The sequence below is a fragment of the Sitophilus oryzae genome, unplaced genomic scaffold (assembly GCF_002938485.1).
Source record: "Sitophilus oryzae breed Bouriz unplaced genomic scaffold, Soryzae_2.0 scaffold_1165_pilon_pilon, whole genome shotgun sequence".
Lineage (NCBI taxonomy): Eukaryota > Metazoa > Arthropoda > Insecta > Coleoptera > Curculionidae > Sitophilus > Sitophilus oryzae.
Window position 1 is genome coordinate 368369 of NW_022145799.1, and position 17427 is coordinate 385795.

The following is a 17427-nucleotide window of genomic DNA, read 5'->3' on the forward strand; positions in this document are numbered from 1 at the left end:
CGTAAAATATGATACCTATATGTATAGTCGATTTTCCGAAATCAAATGTCGATTAGGGTTCACTAAAACTAGTTAGTTTTAGTTTAGTTTCTTCAATGTTGTCATGAAACAGTGGCGTATCATTAATTCGCTCATTAATTTATGAATAATTAATTTTAATTATTGAAAATGTGTACTTGTTTCCACACCACCCAAGAGGTAAAGTACATGGCTCGTTTATTTTAACGTGGTCTCCCCGGAGGCCTACCCCAATAGGTAAATTAAAAACTTTAACTTATCTGCACAAGCCCGACGGACCTGGCTCATTGATGTCAAAGTCGATCGTCTCTGCTGTGCTGGGCTCATCAGGGCGGTCTCTCAATTCGTCCAACTCTTCATCTTCAGCCGCCAGAGGGATATCTACAGGCAAGTCCAACTCCTCTTCATCGGATTCGTCGAGTGACACTTGAGTGACGTTGTCACAGGATTTCCCATTGCAGTATGCACAAATCATTGAACATTTTAATCCCGCTTTTCCGCATCCGCAGGTTTTACCACAGTTGTCGGTTTTGCATTTTACATTTACAAGATAAAAATGCCAATAGGGGTTTTGGAGCTGGATCTGTCAACGTTGTGACTGGAGTAATGCCTGTTTTTGTTTTCTTCCAACCCCATTCTTCGGCATCTTTGGTACAACCAGACCAATGCTAAACCTGGTGGTAAGTTCGCAATGAATGCTGTCCAGTACGGCAATTAATTATTCATAAATTAATGAGAGTTTTAGTGAACCCTAATCGACATTTGGTTTCGGAAAATCGACTATACATTATACATATATCATACTTTACGCAAAATTGTAAAATTTCCAGGGATTTTGTGCCTAGACGGTTGACTTTAGCGAAAATTTTCATTTTTAGTCTCTTTAATTTTGCTCTCGTGAAATTTTTGCAAAAAACGCATAGTTTTCGAGATATTTACAAAATACCGATTTTGAAAAAAAAGTGACCGAAAAAAAACTTGACTTGGGTGTTTTAATTTTTGGATTTTTTATGGTAACGCTACTGAAAATATCTGTAATTTAAGAATCTTTTCGACAATGAGGACGTGTATTTTTAACTCTTCTAAATCAGCAAATCTGGCTAATCTTGAAAATAAAAAGGATAAATCACGTCTCCTTTCATATTTTGCTGACCTAATACCATCATTCTATAAAACTTTAAATCAGCATCTCTCTCGCTTTGTTTATGTTATATTATCGATCATTCATATATTATTATAAAATACGGAATTGTTTTTGTTTTCTTTTATATTTATCACGTTGATATTTGAAAAGTACGGCAGTCCTTAAAACTCGAGAGTGTCAAGACTGAGTGTACTATATTTTTAATGTATTTATTGTAAACGACGTTTAAAATCAAATTTATCTTTTCTGCCCTTGTGACATTTTCAAAATATTTTAATAGAGATGATTAAATGTAAAATAGTTTATGTTATTTGGCGTATAAACAATTGTCAGCTGTAAAACGAATGGTCAATATAGATCAAGATCGCCATGAACTTGAAAATCTTGAACCGTGAAAAATTGATAAATTAAAGACTTGATTTGCAGTTTTTTTGTTTCTAAATTAATGAAATTATTATATTCTCCCATGTACCAAATATACAGTGTGACTGATAAAAGTCTGCATCGTAAATTTATGAAGGGTCCAAGCAAGGGATAAACTTGATAAGCGCCATTTTCTTAATTTTAGGACTTTATAATTTTATAGTAGGTCTAACTGGTCTCTACAAAACGTATAAACCCTGCAGGGCAATAAGTTGTTAAATCCTATGATATATGCCTAGTAAAAAAATAGAATACACGGAAAGAACCTGATAACCACCAGCCGTCCAGTGCTCTCCTGTAAATTTAGTAAAATGGCGCTTATCATGTGTTTCCTCTGGACCCTTCATATGGGATGGAAAATCCAGTCAAAAATACTGTTGATTTGGTTTTATTCATTAGAAAATATGCTGAATATACGCGCACATTACACTTAACATAGACTTAAAACATAGACAGATTTTATATCTAGTTCATAAAACCTCTAAATAACATATTCCGAATATTGCAATCATGCAATGTTGCTGGTATCAGTGGATGCGACAAAAAATAAAACCTGTCTTTGTCTCAGGGCGGAGAAAATTGCAACATCGCGTTTACACCTGTTTGGTTACATCCACAGGCGGGTATTATATTACTTTTAAGGAATTCTATCAATTAATCAAAAATTTGGTACTTTCAACAATACACCCTTATTTTTTTAATTACCTAATCTATGGATGTTGTCTTGATATTGATATACATCAGCATGTCTCGTATCTCGTTCTGGACTTTATTCTTGTACCTAAGTAACCATGCAGCACTTTTAATACAGTTAGAAAAAGAACTGAGTGAAAAAACGACAGAGCCGTCAAAATTTGTTCTGTTTTTCGAGGTTGAGTCTCATCATCAGAAAATATAAAACTAGGGGTAATAATAAAAATATTTATTTAAGTACAATATGATCAAAAATGTTGGCTTGGAAATGATGATCAATTTCCCATGTAATTTTAAATATAAAATGACAGCGATCTTTATTTCCAAGCCAACTCTAACGCCGTTTTTTTGTCGATCATATGGTACCTTCCGCCAGTAGATGATTTAGTAGATTCTTGATAACTGTCAGTGATACTTCTGACCGAAACGTTGTGTAAGCAAAATAAATAAAGACAATGGAAGTCCGAAACTCTTTTAGTTTTAATACTGAATCATTGTCTACCAGATTCAAAGTAAGGTACAGTACGTCTGTCCGTTCTGTAGCTACGGGGTATCCGTGAGAGGGGAAACGATATTCTCTCGATATTTTTCGTAAAAAATTAGAGGACGCGTCCCATCAATAAAAATTCGACAAATTTGCAAATTTTTAAAAATTTAGAATTTTTTGAAAAAAATTTTGGGAATTATTTTAGTTTTTAGTTAAAAATCATAATTTCTTGTGAATATGGTAGGGTTGCCAACTTTCAAAATAAAAAATAGAGCACGAGAGGGTAAAAAAGAGGCAGAGGTGAAACATTTTTTGAAACCTTGCCCAAATGTCTAGAATTGAGAGAGGGTGAGTGAGATCAAAAAGAGGACTGTCTCTGGAGTAGAGGACGGTTGGCAACCCTAGAATATGGAATATGGCAACATAGGTAGTGCACTAAATTTACAAGAAAGAAAACCCAGAAAAAAACCAGTGGTACTCAAAATTTAACCAAAAAATATATTTTTTTTTATTTTCAAAGTAATATAACTGGGTTATTTTGGATTTTTTTAAGAATCACCCTATATATATATATATATATATATATGAATATTAATATTGTTTCGCCGTATAAACAGTATGGTTTATGCAAGATTATAAAGTTAAAAATAACTAAAAAATTACGCCAAAAATAATTTTTTGTTTAAAAATACCTACATAGAAAAAAAAGAAATAGGTGATCAGTGAAATCGAATCATAATTCAATACCGAAGCATTTTAATAGTCTCCGGTGCATTGTAATTATAGAAAAGGCATCTCTAAAAATAAAAACGTTAAATTTTTTCGTTGACAGGCATTCTGCCTGGCCGCCTGGCTGGCTGTCTCCGACAAATAAGTTGTGGATCGAGGGAATTTCTCTTTCAGCTGTCGGCTCTATATCTTCCCAGCCAACACCCGCGCGTAGCTTTAAACGTCGTACTTCCTGTCCTTCGAAAAGAACGTTTCCCCGCTCTTTGATAGAAAAATTTAATTTACGCTAATGTAGATCTTAAGTAAGCGTCAATCGCGGTTTGATTTAGAGACTGTAATAGGGGAGCAGCATCAAAAGTCCTAGTAAATTTTCTTTGTTTATCCGGTTTATACTGAATGATATAGTTTTATAGCGACTGTAGTAGGAGTATAGTCTGTCCAATGACAAGATCCTTGACAGTGATAGATGTGTCTGCCATTTGAATTTCAAAGTAGTTTATTTTATTTTACAAAGAAATAAGTTGGTACAACTGGAAAGCATATAGCAGGGAATTAATATATTTAAAATTTAGCTGATAAGTGATTATTTCAAAATATTGTGAAAAAAACTGTATAAAAATGAAAAAATGTAATCGAGTTATTTTATTAAAAAAACGGTATGTGTAGGTTAGTTAGTTCACCACATACCAAAAAATATGAAAAAGAACTATTTCTTATTTTCAAACTTCAAGAAACTTACAGGACTTAACTTACAAGAATACCTAAATAAAACAAACTATTTTATTAATAATAACACTTACCAAATTTTATACCTTAAAGGTTGATTAATTAACTTTAATCTATTTTTTTTTAAATCAGTACCTTTCGACATTATTTTTCTGCAGTACTAAAATCCATTATTTACATATCGTGTGAATTATATGTATCGATCGATATTTTGCAGCTACTCCAGTAGTATAGGTTTAGTACGATCCTTGTACCATATACGAGATGCACTTATCTATGACGAGATGGTATACAAACCTTATTGATGGTAACTTTATTGGTGTGTAAGGCTTTCTGCCTGGGCTGCAAGTATTAAATATATAAACTGTGCTCTGGGGTCTACAGTTAATTTTCCCTCGATTTTTCCTCCACTTGACTTCAAAAGACACAAAACACACGTAATAACACGAATCAAAATGCATCATCTTCCAAAACGCAGATATTTGACATAAATTGACACAAAATTATAACCTATAATTCCCAAAAATCTAAAGGCGAGTTCATACGCATCGGCGTCCGTTTGCCGTTCATCGTTCCGTCAAACCAATAAAATTGAAATATGAACTGTCACTTTTGAAATAAACCAATAAAACTCGTTAAAAACAACAAGAGACGACGCATGACCCATCCATAGTTAAACCCATCCATAGTTAACTTAAAAAATATTAGAAACTTTTTTTAGTAAAATAAATAGATTGGTATGGGACGTCATCTGCTTTTCTTCTGTCATCATCTGTCGAAATCTTACCTGAGAAAAAAAACAGAGAAAATTGTTCTTCATTTTTAGAAAACGTTAAATAAGTCAAAAACCTTACATTTCAGTCATATACTTTCCTAACAAAACACACCTTTATTTTTCTCCTAGAATCCAAAAATCAATTAATATATAGAGTGTTTTATTACAAAAAACAAAACTTTGATGTGTAACTTTTTTTAGGGACAGCCTGTAGAACTCTCTATATTTTTAAAAAGTGCTCTGAATTAACCTACATATGCTCACAAAATTTCATTTCAATACAAACTGTCGTTCCCTTTGGAGCCTCCGCGTCATATGAGAGGCGTCACCCTGTACATACATACTGTATGATAAAAAAAAACGGCGTCAGCGATGGCTACGAAATAAAGGTCGCTGTCATTTTATATGTAAAGTTATATGGGGAACGGTCATCGATCGTTATTTCCAAGACGATCGACGACAAGAAATTTTGAAGAAAAATTTACTCACTAGTTGGAGGAAATGTAAAGATAAAAATAAAATTTGAATAGCCAAAAAGAAACATTCCACGAAACATTCCAGTCCCATAAAAGTAAATATGCGATAATATATGAAAAGTTCGTTTTAAAAATAGCCACTCCATCCAAAAACCAAAGTAAGTTGTAATGAACAAATTGAACAAATTGACACGATCACAGTATAATGACCATGTCCCAGTTTATTGTTTCTAACGCACTAACATCATTAAAATATGCTGATTACGATTTTTTTATGAGTTCGAATTATATGTATGTGTGTGTATATTGTTGATAAATGTTGACCTCAAATTATGTAACGGATCGTGACAGTCTTGCAAGAATTTTTATTATATAGGGCGAAGCGAGACAAATCATTAATAAGAAACATACAGGGGGAGGAACAAATATCTATACTTAAATTTGATAAAAATTCATTAACAAATTATTTTTGTAAAACTTTTAGACAATCAAATACCTGCCTATACAGTAGGTCCTCCGATTTTTTTGACAGTTACCTCCTTTGGTACTTCCACTCTTCAATTACAAAACCATTAATATATTAGATACTTAAAAGTGCCACCTAAAGTAAAGTATCTGAAAAAGCCTTTAATAGACCGGATACACCACCGAATACCTTCCCAAATTAATGACTTCCACCCTCGTTCTAGCACTGAGCCGGTCTTTTTTGCCACCCCTAAGTATTTACAGATACCTAAAGCCCTATTTACAAAACAAGCGCGGCTCTTCAAACATGTGCCGCCTATGGGATCGTGTCGTCGTAAATCACGCGTCAAATTGAGGATGACAACAGGGACGCAGAAACGCGGCCTAGGGTGAAAAAGGGGGAGGAGTCGGTCCCTTTCAACCCTACTTGGTACGATTTGCTGATTAAAAACTCATCTTTAGAAGTCTAAAAAAATTAGAGTAAAAATATCTAATAAGAAGCTGGTTCTTTAATATCTCTTTTGTTATGCTCTTCTGAGTCTTACTCTCCCGGCCAAAGTGCGGGCCGTCTGCGCATCACATCTGTACAGGGTATCCATATCGCATAGCGCATCACATCTGTACAGGGTATAGCCATCCCCATGTGTTTTTGGGGATTTCTCGTTTATGAGTAGAGATACAATGATGCCATTACTTTGCTACTTTTTTATGAAACTAAACTACGACCTATGAACCTAACCTAAACAAAACTAAACATAGTTTTGTCCAGATTTCTTAGTTCCTGATTTACAGAGCGAATTTGTGATGCGCAGTAGTGAACAAATGTTGAATACAGATATGATGCGCAGTAGTGAACGCAACGTCTACCGGCAGCCAGACGGTCCGCACTCTGTTCAGGAGAGCATAGCAAAAGATATATTAAAGAACTAGCTTTCTTAAAATTCTCTCTCCATAACGTTGCTTTCTTTAAACTATAATAAGTGTAAGAGTCAGATATTTTTCAATTAACATTTTAAACCCTAATTAAATAAGAATTCATTAAAAACCTAAGAACAGAATAAATTCATTCATTTATGCCGCCGTAAACGACCCTTAACGGTCACCAAGCAGCATAAATGAATGAATTTATTCTGTTCTTAGGTTTTTAATGAATTATTATTTAATTGGGGTTTAAAATGTTAATTGAAAAATATCTGACTCTTACAGTATTTAAAAACTGCGTAATTTTCTAACCAATGTCTTTAAATTCAACCAATAAAATTAATATCGTATCATCGTATCGTCGGACAACCGATGCATGAAAATCAAGCTTTCGTTTGTTAGTTGGCTAAAATCAATTTTGTATCAAATTTTCATGACAACTGTCATAACCTGTCGTCAATCAAATAATCATTTCAGATCTTGATGTTTGAATGTAAACGTTCTCTAATCTACATTATTTAAATACAAATAGCTCTGCAAATATTTTAAGGATAACTTTGAAGGTAAGATACTTTACCCTCTGTCACTAAAATCTAGAATTTCAGATTAATAACTATTTCTTATTTCTTTCAGTTTTGACCGTACTGAAATATGTTAAACACACATTCCGCTCATGTCGTTGCCGGTGCGCCCAAGGTGAGGATAAGTGGCCCCAAACGACTCGCCTATGGGGCCTTTATGGGCTTTTGTATGCTGAGCTTTCCATTTGCCACCGTCTTTTTCATCCCCGCCATGAGAGACAGAAATGGACCAGTCGAACGCCCTAACGTATGAATTGAATAGATCTTAATTTGTAATGTATTGTGTATAAAATAACCGTTCTTTAATATAATATTCATCATAGATTTATATTTTATTATTGCCTTTAGGTACTTAAAATCTTATAAATATTTTTTTTTCAAACGTCACAAATGCATTAATTTTTGCGACGTGGAAACTACAACAACTTTTGATTTAAATGGTACCCTCGGTACTTTTTTACCATATATGATATAAAATGACATTCTAAATAGAATGATATATTATATGTCAACCAAGTGGCAAGTCAACCAAGTCCAAATGTCAACTAAGTACCAAGTATGTGGTACCAAATTATTCGTAAAAAATGCTTTTTCCAAATATACTGAGCCAGCCTCGTACCATTTGAAAAATTTGAGTTATCATTAAAAATACGATTTGGGCATCTTTTAAGCGGCCATGAAAGGATACGAAAAAAAATTACACGATCAAATATATGTTTCCAAAGTTCTTTAATTACAAATTAATAGTTTTAACTCAGTCTTGGCACTCTAGATTGAAATTTAAAATGCTATTTTTATTTAATTGGAATCGTCTAAAATTGACGTATGGTATGTCATTCTATTCAGAATGTCGTTTTCTATCAAATAAAGTAAAAAAGTACTTAGGATACAATCTAAAAATACAAAGTTGTAGTCATTTCCGGTGAAACAGGAAGCGACCGAAGGTTATTGAATACGTCAATCAATCCCGATTTATGTCATATACTAACAAACCAAATTTCGTTGTATTATCTGAAAAAATAAAAAAGTGAGCTCCTTTTGAGAAACACCTGGTAGAATCGGCTGAAAATGAATACAGGTCTTAAAAATACACTATAACGAATAATCTATCAAAAGACCCCTGTAACCCTCCGCCTGCTAAATATTGATTCTTCAACGACAAAAGTTCTTAAACTGTTTACCGGTTAATTTATTTAATAAAATGCTTGCCCTCGAAATCCGCGCACTCGAAAAAACAGCGACTATCTAAACGCATCCTAGATCTATAGAGCAAACTGGTTGTCGCATTCTTCCCCGCACCTCAGTCCTCGGGACCGATGCGATGGGCTGTGTCGTCGTTTACGACCTGCTGCTACGAGTATATAGTGTGAATTATGTATGTTCGAGTAGCTTGGACGCGGCTTAAAGAATAGTTGAATTTCTGAATCTACAAAAAAAATCATTTTCATTTGTTGTTAATGTTAATTTAAATAAATAATTAAATTAGTAATTTATGAATAAAGCTTAATAATTTCTATAAAATGGTGTGGCTTTGAAGTTATAACTCACGCGTGTGTTATTATTTTTATTTTATATGCATGTATACATGTGAGTAATGTCTGTATAAGTAGTGGCTGTTGGATAAAGGTCATTTTAACGCTTAAAAGTAAAGCACTTACGCCTAAGCAACAAAAGTACGAAAATATATTATTAAACTGACATAAAGTGTCAAATTCAACGAGTGTAACCATAGTTTCTCGATATATTATTACAAGGTATTACTTTTAAATCTTTTTATATTATTTGCAACGTTTGAAATTGTTTAAAAAATTATTTGCGATGTTAGAAAAAAATATGTTCTCTTCGGAGTAAAAATTACTTCTTGTGACTTAAATCAAAAACGCTATTTTAATTTTTGTGTTAGTTTGTTAGTTGGCTAAAATCAATTTTGTCTCAAATTCTCATGACAACTGTCATAACTTTTCGTCAATCAAACAATCAGTTCAGATCGTGGTTCTTATTCAAGAACGTTCTGTAATTTACCTCTTTTAAACACAAATAATTCTGCAAATAATTTAAGGAAGTAGGAGGAACTTTGAAGGTAAGCTACTTTAACCCTGTCAGAGCAGAATTTCAGATATTAATAACTATTTCTTTCAGTTTTGGCTGTACTGAAATATGACGAACCCACATTCCGCTCATATCGTTGCCGCTGCGCCCAAGGTAAGAATAAGTGGCCCCAAAAGACTCGCCTATGCGGCCTTTATGGGCTTTTGTGTGCTGAGCTTTCCATTTGTCACTGTCTATTTCATCCCCGCCATGAGAGACAGAAATGGACCAATCGAACGCCCTAACGTATGAATTGAGTAGATTTTAATTTGAAATGTATTAAACTATGTATAAAATAACCCCTCTTTAATAAATATATACTTTATATATTTATATTGTATTATTTTTAAACTTTAAAAAAAATCATATAAAAATCATATAAATATATTTTTTCTACAAACGTCAAAAAATGACAAGGTTCGCGAATTGATAGCAATGTGCAATATATAATAATAATAATTTTTATGGATATGCCGATTTTAATGTTTGTAGAAAAAATGTTGTTTGCAACTCGTGCGCGAACTACTTTGGTGATCTCGACTAATTTTGCAAGTATCGATCACCAAAGTAGCACTTAGCGCACTAATAGATACAGAAATAACTATATTCAAACATCACAACAGTATTAACTTTTTGCGACGTGATTGACAATAAAAATGTAATTTTAACGCCTAGGCATAAAAGTAAAGCTCTTTTACGCCTAGACCAAAGGCCTAGGCATAAATAGTACAAAAATATATTATTAAACTGACTTTAAGTGTCTAATTCAACGAGTGTAACCATAGTTTCTGGATGTATCGTATGATCAAAAAAGAGCGTCCAGTTGACTTGGAAATGAACATTGCTATCATTCCCTATACAATTTTACATAAAAAATGCCAGCGATTTTCATTTGGCCATTACTGACGCCGTTTTTTTCGATCATAATGTATAATTACTACAATGTATTATTTTTAATATCATTTGCAACGTTTGAAATAGTTTGATTTGGAAATCATTTGTGGCGTTTGAAAAAAATAGCATGTTCTATTCGGAGTAAAAATGTACATTTTGCGAGTCACCTGTAACGTCAAACGTGCAGCCTAAAAAACAGTAAAAAAATAATAAAACAATACTATACTATTTTTTTTAACATTATTATTGGCCTCAAGACTCTGAAGTCACCAGTTTACGTTGTTTTATTTTAAATCAGTTGGTTTATTTTATATTAGAGGATATTAGTGTCATAGATTTGAACAAAGTTTATAAGCTTTTCCACTTGCGATGTGCTCTTAAAAATGAGATTTACACCCAACAACGATATGTTTGTAATACACGGATAGCTGTTTGTTGAAAATACCGAACGAGAGTTTACAAAACATAAAGATTTCGGATGACACTTTTCAAAATACGAAAGCGTACCAACTAAGTGGAGCCACTTGAGCATATTACAACTTACAACTCGGTTTGAACTTGCCATTATACAAGATTTTAGGGTGATATTATTTATGTATATCATAATATTTATTATTTAGAGTTAAGTCCAATCGTCCAACCAAACAATATAAAAACTGTTTGTTTTTGTTATTAAAAGTTTTTTTAAATAAATCGTACAGTATGATCACAGATTAGGTATCCTATAAGTATACAGATAAAAATCTTGTCCCTAATTCGTGGTACGAAAATTGTTTTTTATGACGATGTGCAAACGAGTAAAATTTCCTGTGCGCAAAAATAAACTCGCCTAAAATAACAATAAACAGCGTAATAGAGAGATATCGCTAAACCGAATAGCGTGCATGGACGTTAATAAGGCCAGGTGTTATTTCCTTTGCGTGAGGTGGTATTAACTCTGTTCATTTATAGCTATCGGATCGGAAAGAATTCTGTTCGCATCGCGTCCGCTATTTAAACTTAACCTAACTTCGAATTTAAAACTTTGAAATTGTTTTGTTTACTAGGTATTTTAAAACTAAAGGGCTAAAGTGCTTATTTCCAGTGCTTTATTGTCCAACGTCTGCCAATGGGTTTAGGCCGGGCAACAAGCAACAAATTCTCTTAGAAGGGCTAAGTCGTCATCTGCTGTAAACCTAAGCCTCTTTATAGGTTCTTTAATATTGGAAGAGGTGGAATCCATATTTTGGGCCATATTTATTTAATTAAAACTAATCCCAGCTACTTAAAAATTACCTAATAAAACTAAAGTAATAATTCAAAACAATTCAAACATAACCTAAAATAAAAGATCTCGCCGGCCGGCCCCGGTTGTCAAATACCCGCACATGCCCATTTAAGCAATTTTTAAACGTTTTTAGAAATAGCGCTTGGTGTAATTGATCCGCAAATTACGTCAGGCGGTAACGTTATTAACGGGTGTTGCGTTAAAAATTGACTCGCGCATATCGTAACCATGATAAGGTACGCGTAAATACTGCATGACGCTATTCGGTTTTCCGATATCTCTCTAATAACTATGCCGGTCAGGCGCTGTGCACAATTTTACAGGCCATAAGTGGGCGTGCTATGTGCGCAAACTAGTCACCTAACTAGTGCCCGATTCCGAAAATTGGAACCACGAAGAACAATAAAGAAAAAACAAAGTTTATAATCTGTGGTATGATGTTAACACTCGATTTATACTTTCCAAAAATTATTGTCGTTTATAGAAATTTGCCTATATTTTGTGGAAAAAACAAACAAGAGGAAGAAAAATGGGAGTTTCCATTTAAAAATCATCGAATTTTATACATTTTTTTCTATTTTTTTTTTCGCCTTTTTATGAGCACCCTGTAATATGTATATTTCTTTTCGACGGTTGTTTAATAATTTTTCGATTGAGTACCGGGTGCGTCTCAAAAGTGACTCACCTTATAACTTTTTTTCACATAAAAAAATGAGATTTGGTATGTTAGTACCTATATGACATAAATTAGGATTGATTGACGTATTCAGTTGTTTTCGGTCACTTGCTGTTTCACCGAAACTGCAACTTTTGATTTTTAAATGGCACCCTCGATATTTTTTTCTTTATTAGATAGAAAATGGCACTTTAATAGAATGACATATCATACGTCAACATTAGACATTTTCTCTTAAGAAATCGTATTTTAAATTTTGATCTAGAGTGCCATGGCCGTGTTAAAAACACTAATTTTTAATTCAGAAGCCTTGGAAAAATAGATTTGATCGTCTAATGTTTTTAGTGTCTTGTCCTGACTGGTTAAAATATACCCAAAATCGAATTTTTTAATCATATCTCAATTTTTTCAAACGGAATTAGCATATATGGAAAAAGCATTTTTTATGAACAATTTGGTACCATACGTTTTAGTATTTTGAGTCAAATTATCGTTATGAACCGCATGTTACAATTTCAAATAAACCATATTACGCGAAAATGTCAAAAGTTGACATTTCCTGTCAGGTAAAAACGGATTAAAAATAAAAACCGTAAGACAAAACAAATTACTTGAGAGTTTTACACCACTTAAAGGCCCTATATACTTCGGAAATTTTACGCGGTTCTAACTTTGACGTTTTTAACTGAACAGTCCTACCCGTTCGGTTAAAACCGTGCAAAATAACCGAAGTGTATGGGAAGTTCCTTAAAGCAAAAGAAGTGGTCGAACACTATTTAAATATCGTATAATCTGGAAAAACGAGATGATCGAAAATAAAGGAGACCGTTCTCTTTCCCAGTTAATCATTGGGGACATTAATGTGGCCCGATTTCGACAGCTTTATCTCCTCTATTAAGTTTTACGACTTGACAACAATAATATTCTGTCAGGTCTGGATCGTTCCCGTTAACGAGCTTATTTTGTTTGAAAATCTATAGTTTTAAATACTGGAAAATGGATTTTTTTTTTGTATTTGATGAATGATATTTTTGTGTCGATATTTGCTACAAAAAAATTCAGAACATGGTTTTTAATATCATCATTATTATACAGAGTGGTCCGAATTGTATTCAGGAAACTTCGGCAGCATATTCTGTTAAAAAAGTTCGTATAAATATATGTCGTAAAATTATTCGTTTCGGAGATACAGAGTGTAGAATTTTAATTTTTATTTCGGATTTTTCCAAGTAATTTATGAACTATAGTCTATATTTGGATAAAAATTGGTGCCAGGGTGTTTTTTAACATGTAACATTTTTTAACATTATCCATACAAAATAGTGGAAAAATATATCATTCATTAGGAATTATTTTCTTTAATCTCATGATAAAAATATAAATTTTTGGTGTGCATGAACTAAATTGCAATTGCCAATTTTAAAGAACTCGTGAAAACCTCAAAAATGCAAAGGATTAAAAGCAACACATTAGAATTCACTACAGAGTGATAAATTCTAAAATAAAATTATAGATAAAAACGTATATCCTATTATAAAAAAGATATTAGTAGTTACCAATACCGGGTGATTATCAAAAATAAATTACCCCTACAACTTTTTTTTTAGATAAAGAAACGAAATTTGGTAGGTTTAGTATACGACATAAATCGACGACATTAAATAACACCCACAATATTTTTTTACTTTATTCGATAAAAAACGACACTCTGAATACAATGACATATATAATATGTCAACTTTTGACATTTTCGCATAAGGTTTATTTGAAATTGTAACATGCAAATTATAACGACATTTTGACTCGAAATAACAAAAGTGTGTGGTACTAAATTATTCGTAAAAAAATGCTTTTCCATATATGCCAATAAGCCATCCTCGTTTCATTTAAAAAAAATTGAGATATGATAAAAATCCGCGATCAAATCTATGTTTCCAAGGCTCCTTGATTATAAATTCGTGTTTTTAACACAGCCAGGGCACTCTAAATTGAAATTTAAAACACGATTTTTTAAGCGAAAATGTCAAAAGTTGACATGTGCTATGTCATTCTATTCAGAGTGTCTTTTTCTATAGAATAAAGTAAAAGAGTACCGACGGTGAAGTCATTTCCGGTGAAACAGGAAGGAACCGAAAACAGTTGAATACGTCAATCAATCCTAATTTATGTCATATATTGACATACCAAATCTCGTTTTTTTTATCTGAAAAAAAATAAAAAAGTTATAGAAGTGAGAAGTGAGCCACTTTTGAGAAACACCCGGTATATTAGTTGTAATATAGAGTATATCTACAATATTCCTGATATATACTGGTATATTCCTGGTATTATGCTGAGTATTTACAATGTGGTCGTTGGAAAATCCTTTAATAAAATTAGGTTGTCCATCTAAATGCACAGATATATACCCAGATTTTATTCATATACCCATGGGAAATTTACCCAAAGGGTATATTCAACCATCACTGAGCGTAGAACATTTACAATTTTTTTAAGTATCTACGATACAATTGTTTCGTTCAAAAAAGGCAAAAAACAGAATATTTGTAATATTTAGGCTATTTATTCTACGTTAAGATCCCTTTCTGTATACTTATTTTGATGAGACATTTTTTTGTTACTCTGAGTCGCGCTGCTGTGTGAGTGTGGATTTAGTGGGTGACGCGTTCACGAAATTAACTCGGCAGTGTATTAGCGCCCGTGACAAATGGCGCTCATTTACCGGCTCGACAATTTGTAGACATTTAGGAGCGAAACTTTTTTCGGCCGTAAATCTCTCTTTTAATAGTCTGGAATGCGCCGTCTGCGTCTCTACAAATGCCCGCGCGTATGTGCCCGCGTGTGTCGTTAACTTTTCCGGCCGCGCCGCAGCTTATTTTGACTTTTTTCCACGATTTTTATCGCCTTCCCAACGTCTCCGCTTCTTAATTATCGTTATCTGTCGTTAGACAACGCTCGTATTTATTAAAGTCGTTTTTCTAGAAGGTTTAGTAACGTGTTGGTCTCTTTCTTCATCTAAAAACAACTTCACATCACCTACCCGTGAATATGCAGTGATTATTTTTTCTTGTTCAGTTAATAGCTCTCCATACACTAGAAGATTTGGCCTGCAGACTTGGTCTGCAAGTTTAGTAGGCAGACTTGGCCTGTCATGTACAAAAATCTCTTGTATTTTGGTCTGCAGATTTGGCCTGCCGGCTTAAATCTATCGTTTAGATCTTAAACTTACAAATCATTATAGAGATTACCTAATTGAGATCTACCAGCCCTGAAAATATTTGCATTTATTTAAGACTTACCTTGTATATTTATTAATTAATTCCTAATATATAGTCAAAACTAAACAGCAATTTAAAATATATTTAATATAATTTTTTATAATTTTTTTAGTACAGGCAGCGCCATCTTACAGAAACCATTTATAGTTCGCGGAAATAAAATTCATATGTCCGAAATAATAAAAATTCAAATCTCTGTTAACCATAGAACATAAACAATGCCATTTTGACGCCAACAAATCAAACCTAACCTCATTTAAACAACTTATCTGTCATTATTCATTATTCTCGCTCGTCCATTTAATATTTAATCGAATCTAAATTTTTCGATATAATACAAAAATCTAAATAATGGCTTTTAACTTTTCAGCATTTTCGTATATAATCGCGTTAATTGTTGATGCTTTCTTAATATTCTTCTCCCTATTTCACGTTATAGCCTTCGACGAACTGAAAACCGATTATAAAAACCCAGTGGAGCAATGTAACAGTTTAAATCCGGTATGTATTTATATTTGTAATTAAGAATTTCAATATTAATAATAGGAATAACTGAAAATGACATTAGACTTGAAAAATAAGTAATGCAAATAAAACCCTGAAGCATTTTACTGAACAGTCAATATTTGCATTTTACAAACACATCTCTATACTTTATACATGATAAGAAAAATTTTGTAAATAAAATGTTTTTATTTTAGCTCGTACTCCCAGAATATATTCTACATATAGTGTTTAACGTCCTTTTTGCTGCCTCTGGAGAATGGTTGTCACTATTTTTCAACTTGCCTCTCATAGCTTATCACATCAATAGATATCGAACCAGACCGGTGATGTCTGGTTATGGTATCTATGATCCAACAAGTATTATGAACGCCGATCAGCTAACGAGATGTCAGCGGGAAGGTTGGATTAAGCTAGCTTTTTATTTACTCTCCTTTTTCTATTATTTATATGGGTACGTAATAGCATTAGAAAGAGAGCACTTAGAACAAACTTAAATTTTAAGCTATACAAATTTATTATTATAAGTAACTTTAAACTCAACTATTAATTAGATAGTTAAACCTGTTAATTTTAATAAATTTTGAAAATTTATTAATTTACTAACTTATGGTGTTGATTGAGGTTTTTATTTTTTGTGATATGGCTGTGAGATTTTTTATAAAGCAATATTATTTCGATAAAATCGGCTCTCATGACATTTGTTAAATCTAAACTTAGGCATTGCATGTTTCTTTCATATCTCATTATAATATATTCAGCGTAAAAGAGTTCAACGCCATAAGACTAATAAAATTTTTAATTCATCATTCATTAGAAGTTTTTTAGAACCGAAATCTGTATTTTATCTGTTTGTTGCAGAATGATTTACTCATTAATTTCGTCTTAGTGCAGTCTTGGGAAACAGAACAAACCTGAAGGTGAAATAAGCAGCAAAAAGATGAGTTGTTAAGGTTTCGGTTCTAAAAATTTATGCCTTTCATTATTTCAACTTAAATTTTTAGTGATGCATAAGTTTTAGAACTGATATACCTTCAAATAGATTTGTTGTATTAATATTTTTTTTATGTTTTGAGTTGTGTCAGTAGTAGAAAATTTACATTTGAATATTTTGTATATCTAATTTTAGATGTTTCAGGCATATAAATTTCATTAATTATTAGGCTTATTTTGTAAATAAATATTTATAACAAATGTGTACTAAGCATTTTTTGTTTTTTAAAAAACCAGTCCTATATATTTAATAATTTTCAGAGTTAAATACATATACTGAAATGGGGCG

The 17427-nt window shown here is 32.5% G+C and overlaps 1 protein-coding gene and 2 long non-coding RNA genes across 4 annotated transcripts; all 3 read left to right on the plus strand.

Annotated features, from left to right (window-relative positions):
- Nucleotides 1–7280: 7280 nt before the first annotated feature.
- LOC115887599 lies at nt 7281–7762 on the plus strand. Its single transcript, XR_004051118.1, has 2 exons — nt 7281–7420; nt 7491–7762. It is a non-coding gene; the product is annotated as an uncharacterized LOC115887599 (long non-coding RNA).
- A 1598-nt stretch (nt 7763–9360) lies between these two features.
- On the plus strand, nt 9361–9857 carry LOC115887603. Its single transcript, XR_004051119.1, has 2 exons — nt 9361–9518; nt 9578–9857. It is a non-coding gene; the product is annotated as an uncharacterized LOC115887603 (long non-coding RNA).
- Nucleotides 9858–15891: 6034 nt separating this feature from the next.
- LOC115887750 (protein cornichon) lies at nt 15892–17319 on the plus strand. Of its 2 annotated transcripts, XM_030907247.1 has the most exons (3): nt 15893–16142; nt 16343–16599; nt 17007–17318. In XM_030907247.1, the coding sequence occupies exons 1-3, from the start codon at nt 15993–15995 to the stop codon at nt 17032–17034; spliced, it is 435 nt and encodes a 144-aa protein (XP_030763107.1). In that variant the 5' UTR covers nt 15893–15992; the 3' UTR covers nt 17035–17318. The 2 variants fall into 2 exon arrangements, with proteins under 2 accessions (XP_030763098.1, XP_030763107.1); XM_030907238.1 differs by having other exon boundaries at nt 15892–16142; nt 16343–17319.
- The last annotated feature ends 108 nt before the right edge of the window (nt 17320–17427 follow it).

Coding starts and splice junctions, on each gene's coding strand:
- LOC115887750 (XM_030907238.1), top strand. CDS start 15,993: ATGGCTTTTAACTTTTCAGCATTTTCGTATATAATCGCGTTAATTGTT. Junction 16,143..16,342: donor AATGTAACAGTTTAAATCCG/GTATGTATTTAT, acceptor TTTTTATTTTAG/CTCGTACTCCCAGAATATAT.